The 27,251-nt window shown below is 44.7% G+C and overlaps 1 protein-coding gene across 2 annotated transcripts in view; it reads left to right on the top strand.

Moving 5' to 3' along the window:
- Positions 1-27,251, top strand: part of EIF3A (eukaryotic translation initiation factor 3 subunit A) — a 1,696,172-nt gene that overhangs the window by 1,264,846 nt on the left and 404,075 nt on the right. For both annotated transcript variants that reach the window (XM_044055975.1, XM_044055974.1), the window contains exon 17: positions 17,894-18,081. In XM_044055975.1, the coding sequence (XP_043911910.1) occupies positions 17,894-18,081 (188 nt within the window). The remainder of the gene's footprint in view (positions 1-17,893; positions 18,082-27,251) is intronic.

The following is a 27,251-nucleotide window of genomic DNA, read 5'->3' as shown; positions in this document are numbered from 1 at the left end:
ACATCAATATCAGGGAAATTACAGCAGTCTCCTTAGTTCGAAAGACCTTCACCCCCTTCTGATTCCAGGGGTGCTCTAGATAGTCACCGACAACATCACGGTGATGTGATACCTCAACAAGCAGGGAGGAACAAAGCCTATCAACTGTGCAGACTTTTCCTGCTGATATGGGACTTAGCCTCACGTCTCATCTTAGTCTTGCAGGAGGCCTACATCCACTCACAGGACAGCTACCAAACAGATCTCTTGAACAGGACCTCCTCACCTCAGCACGAATGGATGCTGAACAGGGAGGTGGTCTTAGACATAGTCCACCAGTGGGGTGCTCCACAAATAACCTGTTTGCCTCCCTCCAGAACAGGGACCTGCAGAACTTCTGCTCATAACCCACTCCCCTCTAGCATGGAGAGTGGACGCTTTCAGCATCTTTTGGGAGGGGAAATTCCTTTATCCCCCCCCCATTCCCACTGATTCAGAAAGTCCTCCTGAAAATTCAGAAGGACAAACCAAAAATCTTGTTAAGGACTCCCTACTGGCCAAGGCAGCACTAGTTCCCCCTACTTCACAAACTAGCCAAGGGCAATCACTTCGTTACCCTACAAGGTGGACCTACTGACACAAGACAAAGGAACTCTCCTACACCCACAGTTACAGAGGTGGTCTCCAACTCTGTGGGTGATAAACTTTTGATCCCTTTCAGACACCATTACTCAGAGGATGTGCTGTCAGTCCTAAGGGAGGCAAGGAAACCTACCACCAATAAATCTTACCTGGCTAAGTGGAAAAGATTTGCGAAATGGTGTCTGCACAAGGGAAGGGACCCCAGTTCAGCGTGGAGGTTCCCCTGGTTCTGAACTACCTGTGTCAATTGATAAAAAGTGGACTTTCTTATTATTCTGTAAAAGTACACCTCTCTGCCATATCAGCCTGCCTGCCCCTGGAACCCCCCTTGCTTGTCAGGCGCGACGTAAAGCTCTTCCTTAAAGGGGGCTTACACATGAGACCACCTAGAAAACCTATCCCCCCACCTTGGGACCTTAACTACATCTTGGAGAAATTAACCCAACATCCCTTTGAACAGTCTGGGCCTTCTTTATTACAGATGTGTATACAGAAGACAGTCCTGCTAGTGGCTATCACTTCAGCCAGAAGAGTGTCAGAATTGCAATCCTTAATCGCCTGTCCCCCCTTACACCGTCTTCCACAAAGACAGGGTGTCTCTGCGAAACAACCCCTCCTTTATGCCTAAAGTGGTCATTGACATCTCTTAACCAATCCATTCATCTACCCACCTTTTTCCCCTCACCCACTAACGAAGGGGAGAGGGTACCTGCACTCCCTGGACGTGCACAGACAACTTAGGTTTTACCTAGACAAGACCAAGACCATCAGGAAGACTAACCAGCTCTTTGTCTCCTTCCACCCCAGAGCCCTGGGCAAGGCAGTCTCCAAGCAAGCCATCACATGCTGGATCAGGAAAATTATTTGCTTCTGCTAGTCCCACCATGGAAAGGAACCCCCAGGGGGAATCAAGGCCCATTCCACCACTAGAGCTGTGGCCACCTCAAGGGCTTTCATGAAGGGCCTAGACATAGCATCCATTTTGAAAGCAACCACGTGGGCCACTATCCACACCTCCTGTGAACTCCTGAAGACAACTTTGTCATACTCCGCTTTAAAAGCACCCCTGTCTGCTATCTCTGCCTGCCTATGGACCATCTGCTGGCATCCAGATTACCAGCCAAACTCTTCCTGAAGGGGGTTCTGCACCTAAGATCTCCAAGGAAACCATTCTCCCCTCCCTGGGATCTTAATTATGCACTAGAAAAACTCAGTTTACCACCCTTTGAAATGGCTGACAAGGTTGCTTTAGTTTTTCACATGGAAAGCAGTCTTGCTAGTAGTTTTGACATCAGCCAGGAGGGTCTCAGAGCTTCAAGCCCTTATGGCTACTCTGCTTTTCCATATGGACATTGACACCCTAAGGATAAATCCTTCCTACACCCCCCAAGGTGGTCAACAACCTTACCTTGAATCAGGCCCATCCATCTGCCCACTTTCTTCCCTAACCCACAAGGAAATAGTGAGAGAGTCCTTCATTCCTTGGATGTCCACAGACAACTCTGATTCTATTTGCGTAAAACTAAACCTTTCCGTAAATCAGAGTAACTGTTTGTCGTCTCCTACCTCAGGGCTCTCGAGAAAGCGGTGGGCAGACAGAACATTTCAGCCTGGATTGCCAAGGCCATCTCCTTTTGTTACACACACCATTGGAAGATGCTCTCAGGCAATGTCAGGGCCCACTCCACAAGAGCTATGGCCTCTTAATTCCATTCTGGAAGCAGCCACTTGGTCCTCTGTGCACACCTTCACCAGACACTACAAACTGGACCATATTTCCAGAGCCATGGCAGGTTTTGCCAGGGCTGTCTTGCATGGATTCCTGGAGTCCCTCTACCAGGCCACCCCAAAACCTTTAGTGAGCTTTGGTATTCACCCACTAGTAGAATACTGCAACATTGGAACAGAGGAACATAGGAAAGTTGTGTAAAAACTTACCATAACCATAGATGATTATCTCTTCCATATTGCAGTATTCCTTCCCTTCCACCATCCCCCTTCTTAACCTTTGGACTTGCTCTACGCAGCTCAGGGACAGACTGTGTCCCTCAGGACTGGATCCGCCTGGGGCTTTATTTAGGATGTCCTGTTCCTATGTTGCAGTATTGTACTAGTGGGATTTTCTGCCCTCAGGCGACTCGTATATCTGCTCCTATACAAAAGCTTCAGTTTGCTGTTGCAGTGTGCTTGGGACGTCACACGTAGGCCATAAACCACAGGCTTTAAATGTGACATCTGCATGCACAATCCCTAGAACTTTTCAACCGCAGACCTTCACACCATACGATCACTTCTTCACAGACGTTGCATCTTAAAATATAAGTAACCTGTTGGGTTTCTAATTTTCTTCTTTTGCCGATTGTTATTGCTTAGGCTTGGTTGTTGTAGCCTTTTAGCTGATGTCAGGTAAAAAGGAAAGTGCCAATGCGGGCACCAGGTACCCCATAAAGATGCCCATGGTAGGTGTGTTTTTTTATTTAAGCTGGGAACACAATTACTCCTGCCCAATTTGTCACTCCTTTGTGCCTAAGACCCTGTGCAGCCATCTTGGCCATTTTAAACCTTTACCTTGAAAACCAACACCTTAAGCGGTTAACACTTAAAATGGATCCTGCATCGGAGGCCACATCACCTACTCGCAAGAAGGCTATGTTTCTTAGGCCTTCCTCGCCTGCTGCTCTGCTTACCGACACACCGCCAACTGGCGATCTAGGGTTTGAGACGCACTCAGCGGATCCTTCGACTGCAACGACGTCCCTTGAGGTAGCCGTTGCGCAGCCAACTGACATGTCCTGGGAGCTTATCCAGACAATGACTTCTGTCTCGGGGGGAACCAGTTTCGGGGGTACCTCCGACCGGGATCCAGACTTTGGATTTGTTAGCCTCCAAACCTGACGCCAGGCCCGCTCCCTGCTTCCACTCCTGCCAAAAAGAAGCAGAAAACTAAACATACTTTCCTCTTCTGTGGGTCTTCACCTCAATGTTCTTCGTATTTCACTGTTGCAGTCATTACATTTAGGTAATCTGCTGGCAGGTTGCCCTTAGTCGACCTGATTAACAAAGTCTTGGGTCCTGCGTCGGTTGCTGTCCCTTCTTCCATGCTGTCAGGTCATCAGGGGTATAAAACATGCAGCTGACGCCATTACATCAGTCTTTCTTGCTGCACGGTGCCCGAAGCAGAAGTAGTTCGCAAGTGCCGGTCAGCCGACTCCTGAAATTTTCGTTTTCGAGTTTCAGAACCGAAGTCTTCAACTAAAAAGCTAAGTACCCCATTGGGGAAATTTTTTCTCGCCTTACTGATGTCAGTAAAAGTTAATTGCATTACTTGTGGGAAGCAAATACCTCATAAGGATTTTCATTTGTACTGTATTCCTTGCCTTGGCCCTGACCACAACATACCTTGCTGTCGGTTTTGTGCTAAATTTAATCAACGCACTATTAAATGTCGGTATATTTTTGCTTTTAAATATTTTGGCTCACGATTTAATTATCCAGAAATGTCGTCTGTAAGCAATCAAACTACCGGGATACATAAAAAATGCAAAGAGAAAAGGCAGGCCATTTAGGTCCAAAACTGATGACGCTTCTCCTAAGCCAGTTGCCAGTTCTCCGGTACTCAGGGAGGTGCTTTCGCTGCCGCTGATACCCGCTTCTTCTCATTCGCAGGCCTCTACTGAGACCCATTCAGAGTCCGGTATGCCACGAGATGCTTCAATTATGGAACCCGCGGATGTCTCATTCTTAGATGGGTCCGGAGCCACTGTGCAGGCACCAGCTTCGGAGGGTGTTTTCAGGCCTACAAATTTGCATATTAGACAGACGCCATCTACAACACTAAGGCCAAAATAAATCTATGTCTAAAAAAAAAAGACGCCTGGGCCACATGTGCAGTCCCCTATGCCTAAAAAACAAATGATCAAAATGGCTGAAGATTTAATTACTCTGATAAGGGGTAGCAAACCCCCTCCTAAGAAGCCTAGGCAGGACATTGATTATGTATCTTCTGAACAGGATTCTATTTCTTCTGACTCTTCTAATGAACAGGATTTGTCTATACCTACTTATGAGGACTCTGATGCAGAATATCCCATTCCTTCTGCTTCTCCCCCTGAGGATTTTTCTTTTGGGGAAACTTTACATAACTTAAGGGAACATTTCCACTGGGAAAGTCGAGGTTTCTCTGAATCTAAAAAGAGACTTGGGGATTTTCTTCTTCTTCCTCAGCGTAGGCCTTTGGCTATACCTCCTGTTCTACACATGGTGGATGATGTTTTTTTTTTCAGACTGTAGTATGGCTCCTGATTCTCTGCCTCCGGCTCCTTGTAAGCCAGACAGATACTACAGGGTTCCAGACTCCCACAAATTCCTTTTCAAAAATCCTATTGCAGATCCTGAAACCATTTCTCAGGGTCCCAAGGGCATTAATGCCTCCTCTGCTAAAAATCCTACCCCTTCTGATAGAGATTCCATGGTGCTGGATAGATGGGGTAAGAAGGTTTACACTTCTGCAACCTTGGCAATCAGGGCTGTAAACTGTCAATTTCATATGCTTAAATATCAACAGCATATCATGGGACTGCTTAAACAGAAAATGTTAATTTCTGACTGTATGGAAAATATTTACAGGATTTATTGCATTAAGCTGAACAAGTTGGAAAACATACTTTGCAATGTGGTTTTGATTCTTTGGAGGCCTCTTGCAGGGCTGCTGTAACTGGGTATGTGCTAAGAAGGCATGCTTGGCTCAAAGAGCAAACTCTGCCTGATCATGGTAAAGCAAAATTGTTGTATGCTCCTTTACAACAGGACAGTCTCTTTGGTAATAAGGCTGAAGAAGTTTTAAAAAAGATGGAAGATAAAGCTAAATCTGTGCAAACTGTGAAAGATTTCTTACAAGTGCAACCTCCAAGATTTAGTAGGCACGGGCCTACTAAGAACTGGTCCTTTCCAGTTCCTTCGAGAGCCACTCAAGTCAAACCCAGACATTCCAAAGGCTCCAGGTTTCAGTCACAAGGGACTTTTAGAACAAAACAATAGGGTGCCTCCACCTCCAAATCTGGAAACAACAAGGCACCTCCCTATGGTGAACAGTCTCAATGACTTCCCTCTACACTTACCAAACACTTCACTTTTAGCCGCCCCTTTTGAAGGAAAAGTGGCATTTCATGCAAGAAACTGGCAACTTATAACCCAGGACAAATGGGTTTTAAATATAGTATCCCAGAGATACAGATTTAATTTCCACATGTTGCCAATCCAAAACGGATGGCCAGACCTGCCCCCAAATCAGTGGGCAGAGGCCCAGAAATGAGTACTGTCCCTTATGAACATGGGGGCTATTCAACCAAGTACCAGAAGAGGAAAAGGGACAACGTTTCTTTTCAAGACTTTTCTTGGTACCCAGAAAAGACAAATAATGGCATCCAATTCTGGACTTATATATTCTAAACACATTTCTGGACATTCTAAAATTCAAGATGCTGACTCTTCAACAGTTACTTCCTATGCTAGGCAAAGATACCTGGTTGGTAACTGTAGACTTGAGGCTTACTTGCATATCCCAATCAGGGAATCTTGTAGAAGATACCTCCACTTCAAAGCAGGCTACTTGCATTACCAGTTCTCTGCATTGCCCTTTGGCTTATCTACTGCTCCTAGGGTCTTCACAAAGTGCCTGGCTCCAGTAATTGCATTTTGCAGGCAAAGAAATATTCAAATATATCCATACCTGGACGATTGTCTAATTCATGCAGAAAACAAGGACATTCTTCTAAAACGTCTGGAGTTTGTAAAAAGGGTTCTAACTTGTCTAGGGTATACCATAAACGAAAAGAAATAACAACTGGTACCCTCTCAAAAAATTACATTCCTGGGTGCAAGCTTGAATGCAACTGGCCAGATGGCTTACCTTACGCCAGAAAAGCAAATTCATTTGGTAACTTAATTCAAACAGGTGGCCACAAAAACCTTGCTATCTACAAGACAAATTCTGCAAGCCTTGGGGTTCATGGCCTCCTGCATTCTTCTAATTCCATATGCAAGACTGCATATGAGGAAACTTCAGTGGTACTTAAAAAGTTTATGGAGTCAACATTGTCACAGCCTGGAAACAATGATTCCTATCATACCTTGCCTGCAACTAGAGTCCCTATGGTGGGCAGAGGCCTGCCACCAAAACAAGGGACTGCCATTCACTCCACCCCCTGCCACCCAAACCCTAACTACAGATGCATCAGACTATGCTTGGGGGGCTCATCTGGCAGGGAAGTGCATTCAGGGCAAATGGAACCCAAATCAAATGCACGTTCATATCAATCAGAGAGAGATGCTAGCTGTACAGAATGCACTGACAGCCTTCAAGGGCTACCTTCATCCAGGACAATTAATGATAAAGACAGACAACACCACAGTTTTGTTACATAAACAAGCAGGGGGGTACACACTCCTACCCCCTTTGCAGACTAGCCATGGCATTGTGGAACATGGCCTTGAGCTATCAAGTACAACTACAAGCTCAATTCCTGCCAGGAAAGCTGAATACTCTGGAAGACGAACTAAGCAGAAATCTCATGGACCCACATGAATGGAAACTGTCACCACTGATTTTCAACATGTTGACATGCAAATGGGGGAGTCCAGACATAGATCTTTTTGCCTCACCCCCCAGAACTATCAGTTGGACAAATTCTGCACAAGAACTAGTCACAAAAAAGCCTGGAAAGTGGATGCTCTATCATTCAGCTGGAAAAACCTATCCGTCTTTGCTTTTTCCCCTCTGCCTCTGCTCTCCAAAGTTCTACAAAAAGTCAAACAGGACAAATCAAAATTGATTCTGATTGCTCCAGACTGGCCTCGCCAACACTGGTACCCACTCCTGCGCAATGTATCACACCTTTCACCTGCCACAGACACCTTACTTACTGCCTCAGCAGAACAACCAATTTCTGCACACACAGCTGCAAACTTTGAATCTTGCAGCGTGGCTAATCACCTACATTCACCCTTTGCATCCCCCAGCAAACCTGTGATGGATGTCATTTTGGAGGCGAGAAGGCCTAGTACTAGAAAATCTTATGCTGACAAATGGAAAAGATTCTGTGCCTGGAATCAATCACAAGGAATAAGAGCAGCAGTGCCCAATATTCCTCAGATTTTACAATACTTAACTGAGATGCTTCACAAGGGCCTGTCCTTTTCCATAAAAATCCATGCCTCAGCCATTTCAGCTCATTACAACACAGAACCTCCCCTCTTCTCTCATCCTGTGCTAAAGCAGCATCTCCGAGGGGCCAAAAACTTAAGACCACCCAGGAGAGCTCCAACCCCTGCCTGGGACCTCAATTTTGTATTGGAAAAACTCTCTCTCCCTCCTTTCGAGCCAGCTGCTACTGCAGACTTAAAATTTCTCTCCTGGAAAACAGCTTTCCTTTTAGTAGTCGCTTCAGCTAGAAGGATTTCTGAATTACAGGCTCTTATGGCAGTGGAGCCTTTCATTATTTTTCATGCGGACAGGGTGTCTCTCAGGACCAATCCATCCTTCATGCCTAAGGTGGTATCCAGTGTGGCTCTTAGACCATTCATTTGCCAACTTTCTTTCCCAATCCACAGAACATGGGGGACCAGATTCTGCATTCATTGGATGTACACAGACAACTTAGATTTTACTTAAACAGGACAAAATCTCTAAGAAAATCAGAACTACTGGTGACATTTGCTGCAGGGGCAGAGGGAAAGGCTATTTCAAAGCAGACCATTTCCATTGTATTCATTTCTGCTATATGTACCATGATAAAACTGTCCCCCGGGGATTAGATCTCATTCCACCAGGGCTGCATCTATTTCTACAGCCTTTCTCAGAGGTGTTCCTACCAGAGACATTCTAGAAGCTGCTACCTGGAGCTCAGTTCATACGTTCATCAGACATTACCATTTACCTTTCTTCGCTAAATCCAGAGCTGGCTTTGCCACTGCTGTCCTGCAGGGCCTTATAGCTGGTCCTAATGCTGTATAAATCCATCCTCCCAACCATAGCTTTGGGAATCTACCCAAATGTAATGACTGCAACAGTGAAACACGAAGAACATAGTACAGTTGTGTACACTTACTATAAATGCAGATGTTCGAGTGTATTCACCGTTGCAGTCCTGGTTACCCTCCAACCCCCTGTTTTTCTCTTACTGTACCTCTGCTTTCCTTTACTATGCTTAAAATCCTTTTTGATGCATTTGCTTTTGTTTGGAGGTATATATATATATTTTTTTTAATTACTTAAATATTTGGCTTTCCATTTGAGGGGGCACCTGACATCTGGGGCAAGAAAAACTGATGTAATGGCGTTGGCTGCATGTTTTATACCCCTGACGACCTGATGTCATGGAAGAAGGGACAGCAGCTGACACAGGACCCAAGACTTTGTTAATCAGGCTGACTGAGGGCAACCTGCCAGCAGATTACCCAAATGTAATGACTGCAACAGTGAATTCACTTTAACATCTACATTATGGTGAGTGTACACAACTGTACTTTCCTCATGCAGGCCTTTATGGCTCTCAGGCCATCAGCCAGAGCCCCCTCCCCGCACTCTGCCTCTATTGAGCCCTAGGCCACCTCCTGCCTCTTCCCTCCTACCCGTGAGCCTTCTAGTCAGGGAGGAAGAGCATGATTCTTTCTCTTCCTCAGAAGAGTCCATTTCATATGCGTCTCAGATTGCCTTCCCCCAGAAATATTGCTCTCCAGATGAGGAATCTGTGGAAGGGAATTCTTCTCCTGAGGATATTACATTTGGTGAGACCATCACCAAGATGGATTACTTTAAATGGGATATGCCCCAAATGACTGACACCCAAAAAAGGTGCTTTGAGCTGCTGCATGTAGCGTCACCCTCCCCTTCGGCGGTTCCCCCGGTTCTACCTGCTTACTTGGATGCCTTCAACTCAGCTTCTAAGGCCCCAGCCTGCAGCCCCAAAGCGTCCTGACCGCTTCTATAAAGTACCAGAGGGCCAGAAATTCCTGGTCAAGTCATCCTTGGTGGGCCCAGCTGTGATTGCCACCACTGTAGTTAAGCAGTCTAGACTGCTACCTTCTGCCTCCCTCCTACCCACAGATAAAGATAGGAAGTATATGGATAGGATGGGAAAGAAGGTATATACTTCCCACATTGGCCTTCAGGGCCATAAATTATCAAACCCATATGACTAAGTACGCACTAGACTTGGTTTCTCAAGCTGCCTCCATGCTAGCCTCTCTGCCTGACAGCCCCATTAAGACTGACATTACATCCAAGCTCTCCTTGGCCCAACAGGTGTCCAGACATTCCATCAGATGCAGCTACGATGCTGGAGAAGCATCTGCCAGAGCTGCAGCATCTGCCTCTGTTCTCAGGAGTTACTCTTGGCTAAGAATTCTGAACCACCCAGAGGATTTAAAGTCCAAGATCCTGGATGGCACCACTGGACCACAATGCCCTTTTTGGTAAACAGTCTGCAGACATTTTCAAAAACCTGCAGGTAAAAAGTAAAGAACTACAAGACATAAAGCATCATTTCACCCATTCCCAAGTATTATAGGAACTACCCTGCTAAAGCTACCTTTGTGAGGTGTAATCCTCAGCCTGCTACCTCATTTTCTAGATCTAGAAGAGGACCAAAAGACCCACCCCCTCCAGACCTTCTGTTCCACCTCATCAGCCCAGACAATCCTTTCAGGAGGGAGGAAGCCCCAGTAATGCGTGACTGCCTTTCCCACTGTCTTCCCTTTTGACCATCCATCACCACAGACCAATAGGCCTTATCCATTATCCAAAAAGGGTACTTCCTATCCTGGAAAGTAATACCCCCTAGGAAAGGCATTCCATTCTCTCCCAAAAAACAGGCTCACCTCATGCCACAAATTCTGGCAGACCTTCTAAAGCTAGGCACCATAGAACCTGTCCCCTCAGGACAAGAAGGAAAGGAGTTGTACTCCCGTCTCTTCCCCGTCCCCAAAAAAGATGGGCCCTGGAGAACCCATCTTGTTCCTGTCCTACCTAAATCTTCACCTTCAGGTACCCTCCTTCAAAATGCTTTCTCTCCTCACTCTGCTACCCCTAATTCCAGCCAAAGCTTTCATGGCCACCCTAGATCTAAAAGAGGCCTACCTGCACATACCCCTCAGGACCTTTCACAGGCAATTCCTACATTTCTCTAGACCTTCCTCTCACTTTGAATTTACTGCCTTGACCTTTGGTTTATCCACCCCCCCCCCCGAGTCTTTACAAAGTGCCTAGCCCCAACAATTGCCTTTTCCAGAACCCAGGGGATCCAGATTTACCCTTATCTGGATGACATCCTGATTCTGGCAGAGTCCAGAGATACTCTCTCAAGGCATCTATGCTTCACCATATCCCTTCTGCAGAATCTAGGGTTCACCATCAACCTGCCAAAATCCTCCCTGCTCCCAGGCCATAACAAGATCTTCCTAGGCTGCAGAATCAGAACAGACAATGTGACGGCCTTTCTCCCACAGGACAAGGTTCTTTCTCTGACGTCCCACTTTCAGGAAACCCTAATATCTCAGAAGGTGACGGCAAGGCATATTCCTCCCTCTCCTAGGTTTAATGGCAATGACCATCCCCATTCTACCACTGGCAAGAATGCACATGTGCAAACTTCAGTGGTATCTCAAAGGCATCTGGGCCCAACATCTTCATCCCTTAGAGCAGGTCTTTCCCCTCTTTCCCTGTCGAAAGGCAGAAATCAGCTGGTGGATCCAGCAAGTCCAACTAAACCCAGCAATCCCTCTTCAACCACTGACCCTAACCCAAACAATGCATACAGATGCCTCAGATTTAGGTTGGGGAGCAACCCTGGATTCCTACAGGATGCAAGAAAAGTGGCATCCCTCTCTACAGGCCAAGCACATCAATATCAGGGAAATGACAGCAGTCTTCTTAGAGCTGAAAACCTTTCTTCCCCTTCTGGTTCCAGGCGTGCTCCTAATAGTGACCGACAACACCACGGTTATGTGATACCTCAACAGACAGGGAGAAACAAAGGCCCATCAGCTGTGCAGACTAACCTGGCTGATATGGGACCTAGCCTCTCGCCACAGCTTAGTCCTGCAGGAGGCCTACATCCCCTCACAGGACAACCACCAAGAAGATCTCTTGAGCATGACATCCTCGCCTCAGCACGAATGGATGCTGACCAGAGAGGTGGTCTTAGACATTGTCCACTGGTGGGGTGCTCCACAAATAGACCTGTTTGCCCCCCCCCCCCTAGAAGAGGCAGCCTTCTGCTCAAAAGCCTACTCCCCTCTAGCATGGAGAGTGGACGCTTTCAGTATCTCTTTGGAGGGGAAGTTCCTTTATGCCTCTCCCCCATTTCCACTGATTCAGAAAGTCTTCCTGAAAATACAGGAGGACAAACCAAAAATCTTGTTAGTGACTCCCTACTGGCCAGGGCAGCACTGGTTCCCCCTCACAAGCTAGCCAAGGGCAATCGCTTCACGTTACCCTACAAGGTGGACCTACTGACACAAGACAAAGAAACTCTCCTACACCCACACTTGCAGAAGTTGTCCCTGCCTCTGTGGATGGTAAACTTTTAATCTCTTTCAGACACCACTACTCAAAGGACGTGCTTTCTGTCCTAAGAGGCAAGGAAACTTACCACCAGAAAGTCTTACCTGGCTAAGTGGAAAGATTTACTAAATGTTGTCTGCACAAGGGAAGGGACTCTTGCTCTGCTGAGGTCCCCCTGGTTCTGTCCTACGTGTCAGTTGATTAAAGGTGGACTCTCTTATTCTTCAAAGTACACCTTTCTGCTATATCAGCCTGCCCCTCGATGACCCTCCCCCCCCCCTTGTTAGCCAGGGTCGACGTAAAGCTTTTCCTTAAAGGGGTCTTACACAATAGACCACCAAAGAAACCTGTCCCTCCACCCTGGGACCTGAACTACATCTTGGAGAAACTAACCCAGCACCCTTTTGAACCAGCTGGGGCCTCCTCCCCTACAGATTTGTACATGGAAGAAGGTCCTGCTGGCGGCCATCACCTCACCCAGAGGGTTGTCAGAGTTGCGAGCCTTAATGGCCTGCCCCCTACACAGTCTTGCACAAAGGCAGGGTAACCCTGTGAACCAACCCCTCTTATGCCCAAGGTGGTCAATGACCTGTCTCAACCAATATATCCAGTTACCCACCTTCTCTCCGCCCCCCCCCCCAACAAAGAGGATAAAATTCTGCATTTCTTGGACGTGCACAGGCAGTTAAGATTCTACCTGGACAAAAGTAATACCATTAGGAAAAATGACTTGGCTCTTTGTTTCCTTTCACCATAGAGCCCTGGGCAAGGCAGTCTCCAAGCAAACAATCGCATGCTAGATTTGGAAAACTATTTGACTCTGTTACTCCCTTCATGGAATGATCCCTCCAGTGGGCGTAAAGGCCCATTCCACTAGGGCAGTGGCCACCTCCAGGGCCTTCATGAAATGTCTAGTTACAGCATCCATTTTGAAAGCAGCCAAATGGACCACTATCCACACTTTCACCAAACATTACAAGCTGGACCAAATTTCTAGAGCTAGAGCAGGATTCGCCAGGGCAATCCTCCAGGGTCTTGTTGAATCCTCTTCAAATACCACCACCCTCTCATCCGTATAAGCTATGGTACGCTCCCACTACTAGAATACTGTAACATAGGAATTAGAAGGACATAGAATAGTTCTGTGAAATCCTACCATAACCATAGATGTCCTCTTCCATGTTGCAGTATTCCTTCCCACCCACCATCCCCTCAGCTCTTTTCCCTTACCTGTCCTATCCACTGTACATTAGGTCATGCACCAGAAAACCACTGGCATTCCTCCTGCGGGTCCCTTTTTCTCTGCCTGCTGGCCTTCAAGTTCTGAGGATTGTGCATGCAAATGTCACATTAAAGCCTCCTAGTTTATGGCCTACGTGTGATGTCCCACACACACTGCAACAGCCAAACTGAAGCTTTTGTATAGGAGCTGATGTACGAATCACCTGAGGGCAGAAAATCCCACTACTAGAATACTGCAACATGGCAGAGAAGGACATCTATGGTTATGGTAAGATTTTACACAACTATTCTTTGAGGGCTGGTCCATAAAGACGTCACCTTTATGGTCCACGTACCTGTCTCCACATCAGATGTCCGACGCACCAAGAGGGACTGGAAAAGCTTTGGAAACCTGTCTCGACAAGCTGATCGGAAGAAGGGTAAACCCACTCATAGAATACTGCAACATGGAAGAGAAGGAGATCTGTGGTTATGGTAAGTTTTTACACAGCTTTCCTTTATCCCACATTTTACCAGGGCTGTGTTTCCTGAAAGGCTGTACATGGTCCTCTGTCTATACTTTCACTAGACATTATAAATTAGATGACATCTCCAGAGCTAGGGCAGGATTTGCTGAAGCCATCCTCAATGGTTTCTTGGAGACTGCTACCTCTTCCTCCACCCATTTATCTGGATGAGCTTTGGTACTCTTCCACATGTGAGAATACTGCAACATGAGAATAGAAGGACATAGCTTAGTTGTGTAAAATCTTGCCATAACTATAGATGATGTCCTCTTCCATGTTGCAGTATTCCTTTCCCTCCCTCCTACCCCCTTTAGGACCTTTTCCCTTTCTGAATGGCATCTTTTCAGCTGCCGTTAGACTATTGTCCGACTGGGGATTCAGTTCTTAGGTCTGTGCATGCGGACATCACATATATGGCCCGTGGTTTATGGTCCCAGTGTGTGATGTCCCACACAACTTACAGCAGCCAGGCTAAGCTTTTGTATATGAGCTGGATATTCGGGTCACCTGAGGCGGAGTATCCCATATGTGAGACTACAACATGGAAGAGAAGGACATCTATGGGTTATGGTAAGATTTTGCACAACTATTCTTTCTGTATGGTTATTGTCCTTGTGGGCCTGCATCTAGAATCCTCCTTTTCATATTTCTCAATCTCCTTTTTTGTTTCATCATCCTCTTACACTTTATTTTATCACCTGCTTGTGTTAATGTACATCTGCTTTAACTGAGTAGCCCTGAGTAAGGGCTAGGGAAGTGCCAAGTGAAAGACCAGGTGTAGTAGTGTTTTTATTAGAGTCTATAACAGAAACAGCTATGAAAAGGATAGTAATATTGCATGATAACTATAAGAATCAATTGGTGAATGTTAGAAAAAATTGAGAAGAGAAACTGGAAAGGCAGTTTTCCAAGGAACAATGGAAAGACATCTGTAGGGCACCCAAGTATGCAGTGAAGTCCAGAAACGTTAGGGTCTCTGCTTGGAAGTGTTTGCGTGGATATTTGCATACCCTAAGCAGACTCTGGGAAACTTTTTCTTCATGTAAGTTGCACATGGTGGAGGTGAGAAGAGAAAGAGTGGTAATTTGGGACTTGTTTTCTGGGAGCGGAACTAGTTGGCAGGTTTTAAAGTCCCAACAGAGTTGCAATGTTGGAAATGTTGGTGTAAGGGAATCATAACTTAAGAAATTCTTTTGTTACACCCACCTTAACAAACATCTTCAAGACAGGGTTAGGGCCCATTCTACCCGGGCCTTGCAATTTTCTGTAGCTTTTTGAAAGGGGTAGACTTTGAATATCATAGAGGCAGCAACTTGGTCCCCTCTGCATAGTTTAACAAAACATTACAAACTAGATCCCTTTGCCAGATTTAGGACTATTGTTTCTACAACCATTCTCCAGGAGATCCTGGGCCATCAGTCTTCCTCCTCCCTGGCTTTTTAAACTCTAATCTACCCATAAAGCTTAGGCTACTGCAGCAATTACCTAATAAACATAATGCAGTTCTGCAAGTGAAGATAACAGACTAGTAATGTTTGAATAGATCACTATTGCAGTAGCTGCATCTTTTTTCCACCTCCCAGTTTTTATGCCATTTTATGTATATACAAACCAAAAGGTAACAGACAAACCATTCGGTAAAAACTACAAGGAGGATCCAGCCATGTTAGAGCCTTCACTGTGTAATACCTTAAAGTTCCTATAATGAGGCCACTGGATATATGTAAATGATCCCTTAAGGACATAACCAGTATTTTTTCTGTATACCTTCTAAATGCCCATGACTTTTTACTTTTTTTGGGGTACATTCAGGCCAGTAAGGCCAAACTCTACTAGCTGATATTTATCTCTTTTCCTAGCATATTCCTATTGGCAGGGCATTAGTCTCCCCTTTTTCTACAGCTTTCCTTGTGCCCTTCAGCAGTAATGGTGCATGGAAGATGTCCTAAAGCTTTGAATACTGTCAGTTTTTTATCCTTGGTAGGATACAACTCGCAGCTTATGCTACTGCAACATATACCTGTTGGAACATCTACTGTTAAAAGTTCAGTTGTACAACCATACTTTCCTCTTAATATTGGTATGTATATTGTAATAGTTACGTAAACTGTTCTATAAATGACTGTTACATATGGTAACATTTATTTTGCTTTTGTTTCTGATTTTAATACAGCTGTAGTTTGATGCTGACACAGTGACGTATTTTTATGCTGACATTGTTTTGGCTTTTGAAGACTGTGGTTGTAGTAATGGAATGCTAAGGCATTGCTGTAGTTAAATAGTTTTGGATGCAGAGGGGACCTGTGTGGCCATCCCTAAGTTGCACTGGATGAATCTGGATAATATAGTAAGCATGGGTGATAGCACATTTATGCAAGTGTGCCTAATGGACCCTCTTCCATCCCTGAATGTATTCCAATTATTGTTGAGGGTAAGTGCTGTCGGTAGTATACATAAATGTGTGCGACTCTGCTGGTGCTTTTAAAATAACATATTTGTTATATGTGTATATGTAAGATTTTTCACATGCTTTTTGTGCAGAATCCTATCGCACTCTGGTAGCCAGGAAACCAGCTAGATCAGTTGACTCTTGCAAGTGGAATCTCCCTGTGGATATTGTTTTTAGGGTTTCTGTTCTTTGTTTTATGAAGTAAGTTGAGTATTGGACTGACTTCTTTTTGAGATTTCATTGCGTTTTGCTGTAAAGAGTTTATTTCCTTACCATCTAGCATTATGTGAACTAGTGGCACTTGTCCATAAATATGTATGTCTTAAGCCATCCTTTAAGAATCTGTTTCTTTGCTGAGACATAAATTTCATCATAAAGGCGTTTATTCCTGTCCCCCACTAAAGCTATTAACTTCTGCATGTGCCAGGTTCCTGTCTTGCAGATTTTTTTTTTTCCTGGCTGCCTCCGCAATCAGTAGGTTGGTCCTGCAGGCTTTGTGTCATTAAGAGACCTGGCTGATTGTTTTTTAACGAAAGGAGGCTGTTCCCTGTAAACCCAATATTTGTTTTTAAGTGGTACCAATCTTTTTTCAAGGTGTATATTTGACTGTTCATTTTCTGGAAGAGACAGCAGATGGGAGGCTTTCTATAGCACCCCAAATGTTGGGAAAACTTTTGAAGTGTTATATAATCCATAAGCCCTTTGTCACTCCAGATGGCCAATAATATTGTCCAAGGATAGGTAGGCCATTCACCAGGTTACCATTAAAGGGAAATAAAACCTTTACTTTGGATATCCACACCTGTGTTGGAAGTAGCATCTGTAGTAGTCATTCAGAATCTGCTGGCTTAAGAGATAGAAAAATGTTTAAAGTATTGAGATTACCCCAGAGGTGATAACATTTTTTCCTTCCATTTTTCACTTAATTCCTTGTATTAAGAGGTATTTTCATCAACAGCTTCTGTGTTTACATCATTCAGTCTGTGGAGGGTTTTAGAGTAGTATTCATTTGCTTTTATTGCTTCTCTGGTCTAGCTTTTTTTTCTTTTTTTTTTTTTTTTTTTTTTTTAGTTTCTTATAGGAAAGAGCTGAGAACTTGGGCAGGCCTTCCAGAGGGCATTCAGTCTTTACTGAAATAACTTTAGGAAGATTTATGTTAGAAGAAAACTGTTAACTATTTGACAAAAAGCTTCTGCGACTGAGCAAAGTGTGGCATTGAATTGCTGAGATATGGTACTATGAGATCTAGTATTATAGTAGGTTCATATGTAACAACTGTTGTATTTTATTCTATTCTGTGGTATCATTGCCTTTATGAAACTGGTTATTGTGTACTAGTATTGGCTTTCATTTTTGTTCCCACATTAGCTAAGTGTCTGACATTGACAGTTAACAGAGTGCAATTGAAAGGTGTTAGTTGTATTCAGTTTTCAGCTCTCCAGGGAGTCTGTATATTGTTATTTTGATATTTGTGAGTTTTATAGGTGCTATAAATTGTATTTTGTTTTTGACTAGAGCGAGAAGAAAGAGAGCGCGTTGAGAGAGAAAAACGTGAAGCAGAAGAACGTGAATACCAGGAACATCTTAGAAAACTTGAAGAGGTGGAAAGGAAAAAGCGCCAACGAGAACTTGAAATTGAAGAAAGAGAACGCAAGAGAGAGGAAGAAAGGAAGGTTGCTGATGATGTTTCATCTGGTAAAAAGGCAAGTAATTTTGTAAGCACGTAGTACTTCAGAACATTGTTGTCTGAAGTACTGTATCATAGACCTTGTATTTTTTTGGGGGGGAGGGTGCGGATATCAAATTTAAGGCAATTGTTGCTGCTTTCATTTAGTAGATGTTTGAGTTGTAACTTCAGAGGAACTCTACATTTGGACAGTTGAAAGTACTGCAAGACTTTAATGCCATATGCCACTTGACCTGCATGGTCTGCTTGTCCTGCCTGAATTTTTTTTAGGCAGCTGGTGGACTCCTCCCCTAATTAGAATTGTTTTATGTCTAGTGCTTGCTTTCTTGAAATTCAGTAGCAGTTGTTCTCTGCCGTTTCAGGAAGCTGTGGTGTGTTGCACTCTAAGTAGGACAAGGTACTGCATTACATTTTAAAATGTGCTTGTTGTGTGCTAGCAGATGTTGGCGGTTTCATTCTTTCATATTGTTTCCAGAGGTTGTAGTCCTCTTGACTTTATAATGCAAGGTAGTATAATTTAAACATTAGATGTATGATTTTAATGGACAGTATGCTAAATTGCAGCAACATATTAATTGGTCTTCCACCACTAATTTACATTTTTGGCTTGGAGTTGTATGTGAAGCAGAAGGTTACAACATGGCTGCTTGCACATTGTAAAGCTTTTTTGCAGTATATTTACCAGAGCCATACTAATAACTAATACATTGCTGTGTTTACCCCGGGAGGAAGAAAAATCGGTGAACTGATAGAATGTAGGGAACCTCCATACACTGGACCCCACCACACCTGGGATTCATCGAGAGCAAGTCATGCTTACTCAACCTGGTGGATTTTTTTGAAAATGTCACCAAAGCAGTAGATGAAGACTAAAGGTGCACAATGCATACCTCGATCTGGCCAAAGCTTTTGACGCAATTCCTCACTCAAGCATAGAAAAGCTAAATAAACCCCCAAGTCACCTTCTGGATTGACTGCTGTCTCACAGATAGGATGCAGGTAATGAAAATAGGGGAGGTTACCTCCACAGAGACCAATCACCAGTGTGTTATCCTAGAGTTCTGTGTTGGGACCTCTCTTGTTTGGTATCTATTTTTCTGAAGTAAAATCCAATACCAAAGTACTCTGGCTGACTAATTTTGCAGATGACTGAAAGCTAGGAGCAGTCATTAAATCCTCAAATGACTTGGCCATTCTGCAGGAAGGTTTGCCCCTAGTAAGTGGTGCCAAAATCATGCACCGAAACTAAATTCCAGAAAATGCATTATTGTATCATATGGGAAGTCCTCTACCCTGGGGAAGTACCACATTATATGCCTCTAAGAGTTGACCTAGTTCGGGATTTGGGAACATATGTGGACAGTGACCTAACTTTTGACCAACATATGTCCATTGTTATAAAAGTCCTGTATTGTACAGCTTGTAAACAAATGTATTGTGTCTGGATCTAGGGATGACTTTGTCTCCCTGTACTCGGCACAAAGGGATTGTGTCTAGCTCTAGGGGTGTCTTTGTCCCCTTGTACTCAGCCCTCATTAGGCCAGTCATCATTTTGAATATAATGCCCGTTTTGCATGTATTTAAGACATTTTACAACACCTGGAATGTCCACAGAGATACCTTGCTAAAAGGTTACAAGGCCTAAACATGTCATACATGGACAAATTCAAAGTCCCATAATTGTACTGTGTATCCTGCAGGCTAAGAGGTGACCTGAGTCTGGCGTACAAGACATGCTGCAACTCAGTACTGATGGATTTACTGCACATCAGCAAGTCAAATGACATCAGAAATAATCAGTCTAGGGATCACTGCAACATCAACAGAATGGATTTTAGGGTCTTGCAGAGGATACCTCTGCTCTAGAACAGACTCCCCATCTACATAAAATAAAGTTCATCCCTGTCCATATTAAAGTACAACTTGGATCTATGGATAGGAATAATATACTCCAGGACTGCCCCCTGTACTACTAATGGACAGCGGTAGCTCCTAAATGCTTTATCCCATGCATGGGTCCCCTCAAGTTTACCTAAGGTATGATCCCAGGTATTCTTTTTAGGGGTAATGTATAATTATCGACCATGGCATGAGTAAGGCCAATCTGTAACCAAACTGACGGGATGGAGTATTTTGAGCACAAAAAAGAGAAATTGGCTAGGCTTGAAATGATTTGCAAGAACAGATGGCTTAGTATTTACTTGTGAACTTTTTTTAAAAAAAAAAGGCAAAACTAAATGTCAGTAAAAGTAATTTTTTTAATACAATATACAGTGCTTTTTCTGGGGGGCAACCCTTGTATACCATCTTGGGATTGCACCCCACCTTTCTAAATATAGTAACTCTAAGATGTCCTGTTCATATACTGCAGTATTCATAACATGAGGGCGTTCGGCCAGTATACAAAACTCTATTGCTACTGTGAGGTACGTGCGATGTCTCATGGTATCTAAAATGCATGTCTGTCATAAAGTGACATTGGGTATAAAACAGACATCGGCATGTACCGTACCTCAGAACTTTTCTGCCGCCTGTCCGATTGTCATCCCCGGTCGTCTGTCGTCAGACAAGTTGCGGACCTTGGTTCAGGTAAGTACCCCGTTGGGTTTTTTCATTGCAATCTTTGGCTACTGTGTACTGTTTTGATTATATATCATCTAGGAAGGGCAACTGTCAGTGTGGAAGGCAGAGTCCACATAAGGACTCACAACTTTTGTTTTGCTATGCCTAGGCTGGAGCATGACCAGTACTACCTGTGCTGTTTGTAATGCCTTTGTACCCAAGACCCTACATAGTCGCTTAGCTTCTCTCAAATTATATATCGAAAATCAGCATCTTAAGCTTCTTGCTTGTGACATAGAAGTTATGTCGGGTCCTTCAACTGAGCCACAATCTAAGGCCCAGAAGCCTAGGCTTGATTACCTGCTGCTCTTTCTGTGCCAGATGTCTCTCCCAAGGCCAGTGTTGTCCCAGAGTCTGTGCCGTAGTCTGTTTATTCTCCTTTAACGGGTACCAGTGTGGAGGCCATAAAGGATCCTACCAGCATGCCCTCAAGGGAATTGCAGGCATCTGACTTGGGCATAGGGGGGAACCACAGCTCATTGTGACTGAGTGTGGTATTACCCAGATCATCGTGTGAGAAGATGTTCCTTCCAGCATTATGGAGTGTAGGCCAACGTCTGGCCCATCCACTTTCCACCACATGAAGGCTCCCAAAAAAAAAATTAAGACCAAACATGTTTTTCCAGCCCCTCAGGAGCAGCCTGCGGATTGGCAGGCCTTCTTCCAAGACCTGTTCAATGCCTTTATGGCTTTGAGGCAGCCCTCAGCTCTGTCTTCCTTCTCCTTCCATTCATTCCTTTACCCCTCAAAAGAGGACTTCTGAGGAGTTTTCCTCAGATGATTAGGAATCCTTGGGGGACAAATCCTTTGGCTTACTCAATCCAAATTTCATCACCTGTGGGGTATGCCTCCCCAGAAGAGGAGTCTAATTGCACGGATTCCCCGGGGGAGGATCTCATTTAGAGAAACTATTCTTAAGATGAGGGAGTTTCTAAAGTGGGATTGGTGTCAGGTATCAGACATCCAAAAAGGAATTACACTGGTGGATCCAGCAGGTGGCAAAGAATCCAGGTTTACCCTTACAACCACCTCCTCTAAATCAAGACCTCTACGTTTATGCGTCAGACATGGGATGGGGAGCAGCTCTGGAATCATGGCGGGTCAGAGATCTCATCTCCAGCCCAGGAAAGGGACTACATCATTGTAAAGGAGATGAGGGCCCTGATCTTAGCCCTACAAATCTTCAAACCTCATCTGTCCCCAGGAGTTTTTAAGATGTTTTACAGACAATAACATGGTCCTCAGGTATGTCAACAAACAGGGAGGAGCAAAGTCTTACCTCCTGTGCAGACTGGCCTTGCAGGCCTGGGAGTTAGCTGTCCAGAGTCAACTTTCCCTCGACTCAGAATATGGTGGCAGACGTACTGAGCAGGTCCATGACTCAATCCCACGAATGGATGCTAGACAGGGGTGTGTTTCTTGACATGGTCCATCAATGGGGTATACCTCCGGTAGATCTCTCTGCCTCAACCTTGAACAGGCAACTTCCCAAGTTTTGTGCCAGGGTCCCAGATCCTTTGACATGGAAGGTGGACTCCCTTGGAAATCTGACCCTCTGTTTGTTTTCTGTCACCAGAGGACCCTGGGTCACCCTGTTTCCAAGCAGACTATTTCCACTTGGATTTCCGAAACTATTTCCTTCAGTTGTGTGGCTCCTGGAAAGAATCTACCCTCACCTATTTGGGCACATTCTACCAGAGCAGTATCTTCCGCTGGTGTCTTCTTTAAAGTCCTGGACACTTCCTCTATTCTGGAAGCAGCTACTTGGTCCTCTTTTCATACTTTCATTAAACATTATAAACTTGATGGCATTTCCAGGTTCACAGCTTTGCCAAGGCTATTCTGCATGGGTTTGCGGAGAATGTTTCTGCTCTTCCGCCCAATTCTTCTGCATGAGCTTTGGTACCCTGCCTCATATTATGAATACTGCAGCATATGAATAGAAGGACATAGAATAGTTGTGTAAAATCTTACCATACCATAGATGTCCTCTTCTATATGCTGCAGTATTACTCCCCCCGCCTTACGTCTGATGCTTACCTGTCTACTTTTGTGGCATGTTTTCCTCATCTTGGGCAAGGCTGGTGCTTTTAGCGCCATTCAGTTCTGAGGTATAGTACATGCCGACTTCCATTTTATACCCAACGTGACTTTATAACTGATGTATGTTTTGGATACCATGCAACATCGTATGTACCTCACAGTAGCAATAGACTATTGTATACTGGCCAGACATACGAGTCAGCTGTAGGTGGACTCCCTCATGTTATGAATACTGCAGCATATAGAAGAGAACATCTGTGGTTATGGTAAGATTTTACAAAACTATTCTTTCACTTGACCTTAGGAATAAGGTGCACACCCAACACATACACAGATTGAGTTCTTGAAGCCTTCAAACGAAAGTATGTGGCTATACAAACTTTAGCAAACACCATTCCAGAGAAAGTAGCATTCATGTAACACTTGTTTCCCAGCCTTATAGCAGACAGCAATTTTTTTTGCAAGTTTCAGTCACTTAATTGATTTTGCAGCTTTAACTGGCTGAACCTTTGTGGCTGAATGACAACAAAGTGCATTTAGTTTGTGTTGCCTGACGCTAGTATTAATTTTTCCGTCCGTACATACTCTAAAAAATTTTTTGGTCTGACGTTAAGAGTTTCATATTCTTCACCTGTAGGCAAGACCAGCAGGTACTTACTCAGCCTTGCTTATAACTTTCCCAGACAACTCTAGCCCTTTACCTACTTTGCACAAGGCTCGAAGACCTGTCATCGAGATCTCCAGCTCTGCATATTTTAATGGTTCTGAAAATAGTCGCAGGCTATCTTTTAGTTTATGTGGGTGATGTTCATCGTGCATACAGCTGCAGTCATAACAGATGGGTTCTCCTGCCGTCAGGCGGGTCCTCGGTCGGCCAAATTCCAAAGTCTAAGTCCGGCGTCGGTTGTCGTCGCTTCCTCCCTGACGTCAGTGCGACAGGGGTATAAAGGAACCAGCCAACGCCATTTTCTTCAGTCTTTCTTGCCGCGCGGTGCCCGAAGCAGAAGCAGTTCGCAAGTGCCGGTCGGCCAGCTCCTGAGATTACGAAAATTTGGAAACCGAGGTCTTCTTAAAAGCTAAGTACCCCGTTGGGGAAACTTTTCTTGCCTCAGACCGATGTCAGACAAAGTTAATAATTGTATTTCTTGTGGGAAGCAAATACCGCACAAGGATTTCCATTCCCTCTGTATACCTTGTTTAGGCCTAGACCACGACGTCTCGGTCTGTCGCTTTTGTGCTACATTCAATAAACGCACTATTAAGCGTCGGGCGGAGTTCGCCCAGCATTATTTTGGGAAACCATTTAACTATACCATGTCGTCGGATACTCCGACTCCGATTTTTTCTAAAAAACGCAGAGACAAGGACCGACACACGAGGTCTGCGGCCTCTACCGACACCACGCCAAAGCAGACTACATGTGGTCCGGTTCTCAGCAAGGCGACTACGCAGCCCCTGACCACTGACAACCTGTCTTTGACAGTGTCTCCTGTGCCCGAGGTCGCAGGCTCCTCTGCCCACACCCCGACTACAGATACCGAAGCCACTCTTGGCATTGAAACTCAGAATGTGGACAGGTCCACCTCCACTCAAGGTGTCTTCAGACCTTCCTCTTCTTTCTCCATCAAGGCTTTCACAAAGTCTAAAGCAGCTATGCACTCTAAGAGACCAGCTACACAGGGCCCATCTCCAGGCCCCATGCCTAAGAAACAGATGCTTAAAATGGCTGAGGATTTAATTACTCTTATCAGAGGTTTTCAGCCCCCTCCGGACAAAAGGCCTAGAGTGGAGGAAGATTCCCCCTCCTCTGATCAGGGCTCCATTATTTCAGAGCACTCTGATGATCAGGAACATTCTTACTCACCTTTTGAAGACTCTGATGCGGAGGAGTCCATCCCTTCTGTATCCCCTCCTGAGGATTACTCATTTGGGGAAACTTTGCATACCTTAAGGGAACACTTCCACTGGGAAGGCCAGGATTATTCAGATTCCAAGAAAAGGCTCAGGGAATTTCTCTTGCTTCCTCAGCACAGGCCTCTGGCTATACCTCCTGTCTTGGACATCCTAGATGATGTTTACTTGGAGGCCTGCCTTAACCCGGACTCTCTACCTCCAGCTCCAGTTAAGCCTGACAGGCACTACAGGGTCCCTGACTCACACCAATTTCTATACAAAAGCCATGCTGCTGACCCAGAAACCATCTCACAGGGCCCCAAGGGAGTTAAGGCCTCCATTGCTAAAAATCCACTGCCTTCCGAGAGAGATTCCAGATCCTTAGAAAGGTGGGGAAAAAAGGTATACACCTCAGCTACCTTATCCATGAGGGCCTTAAACTGTCAGTTTCATATGCTAAAATACCAACAGTTTTTGTTATCACAATTGAAAAGTAAAATGTCACAACCTGAACAACCAGACTTGGAGTTGCAGGATTTGATGCATAGTGCAGAACAAGTGGGTAAGCATACCTTACAATATGGTTTTGATGCTCTAGAGGCCTCATGTAGAGCTGCTGTTACAGGATCAGTCATACGTAGGCATGCCTGGCTCAAGGAACAAGCCTTGCCTGATCATGTCAAAGCTAAATTACTAGATGCCCCTCTTCAAAAGGATGTACTATTTGGTGCTAATGCTGAGGAGGTATTAAAGGAAAATGGAGGAAAAGGCTAAATCAATGCAAACTGTGAAAGAATTTCTACAGGTTCAACCCCCACGTTTTAGTAGAAATTGGCCTTCCAAAAACTGGTCCTTTCCTGCCACAGACAGACACCAAAGAGGCAGATACAGGCGCCCGAGGGGCAGAGGACAATCCCAGGGATCGTATAGAGGCAGACAATGGCAAGCTCCTACACAGAGGTGGTGAAGACAACTCACAATCTTTCAGAAAGCAAACCCAATGACTTTCCCCTTTGCATGCCAACCAGGTCGCAAATGGCAGCCCCCTTAGGAGGAAAGCTGGCATTATTTTCAAAAAATTGGCATATTGTCACAAAGGACAAATGGATCCTGGACATTATAAACAGAGGCTACAAATTCCATTTTCACACCCTTCCAAACATGAGAGGCATGCCAAACCTGCCACACAATCAAAGGGCAGAGGCACAAAGACAAATTACAGATCTCATAAACATGAAAGCTATTCAAGAGATACCTACGCACGAACAAGGCCAAGGTTTTTATTCCAGGCTATTTCTGGTGCCAAGGAAGGGAAAAGATTGGAGACCTATTTTGGATCTATCCATCCTAAACACATTTCTACTCGTTCCAAAATTCAAGATGCTCACTCTACAGCAGCTTCTTCCCATGCTGGGCAAGGAGTCTTGGCTGGTAACATTGGACCTCAAGGAGGCATACCTGCATGTCCCTATCAGACAAAATTGCAGAAGCTACCTCAGATTTCTTGCAGGTTCAACCCATTATCAATTCTCTGCATTGCCCTTTGGCTTATCTACTGCGCCTAGAGTATTCACGAAATGCCTGGCATCAGTAATTGCCTACTGCAGACTTCAAGGGATACAAATATATCCCTATTTGGACAACTGCCTGATCCAAGCGGACAGCAAGCACATTCTTCTGAAACATCTGGCTTATGTAATAATGTTATTGAATTCTCTGGGATACACCGTCAACAAAAAGAAATCAAGGCTAATACCCTTTCGGAAGATAAATTTCCTGGGTGCCAGTTTGGACACAAACACCCAGATGGCCTACCTCATGCCAGAGAAGCAGGGGCAACTAATTCAATACTTCATAACACTAGCAAATTGCACCAGGCTGACTGCAAGGAAAATCCTGCAGATTCTGGGATTCATGGCATCTTGCATCTTACTAATCCCATGTGCAAAGCTGCATATGAGGAAACTACAATGGTACCTGAAAAACATATGGTCTCAACACAGCCACAGTTTGGAAACAATAATACCACTAATTCCATGTCTGCAAAAGGAATTTCTGTGGTGGGCTCAAGCATGTCAAACAAACACAGGTCTTCCATTCAGCAAGCCTCAAGCAAATCAAGTCATCACAACAGACGCCTCGGACTACGCCTGGGGGGCGCACATGACAGATCGGTGCATTCAGGGCAAGTGGTCCCAAAAAGAAAAGCACCTTCACATCAATCAAAAAGAAATGCTAGCAGTAATAAATGCTATTATAGCTTTCAAGGACCTCCTACAACCAGGTCAACTATTGATAAGAACGGACGACACCACAGTTATGTGGTACATAAACAAGCAGGGAGGAACACATTCTTACCCCCTATGCAGACTGCCCATGTCACTTTGGAACATGGCCATGGACTTACAAATGGAACTACAAGCACAGTACTTGCCAGGCAAGGAAAACATGCTGGCAGACAACCTAAGCAGGAATATGACAGACCCACACGAATGGAAGTTGCATCCAAAAGTTTTTACAGAAATAATCCAAGAATGGGGAAGGCCAGACATAGGTCTCTTTGCCTCCCACAAAAATCATCAATTGACAAAATTCTGCTCAAGGATCTTCCATCCAAAGGCCTGGAGA

This window comes from Protopterus annectens, chromosome 14.part0 (genome assembly GCF_019279795.1).
Source record: "Protopterus annectens isolate FY-2018-M chromosome 14.part0, PAN1.0, whole genome shotgun sequence".
NCBI lineage: Eukaryota > Metazoa > Chordata > Ceratodontiformes > Protopteridae > Protopterus > Protopterus annectens.
Note: the sequence above shows the minus strand (reverse complement) of the source record. Positions and strands in the feature narration are given on the sequence as shown.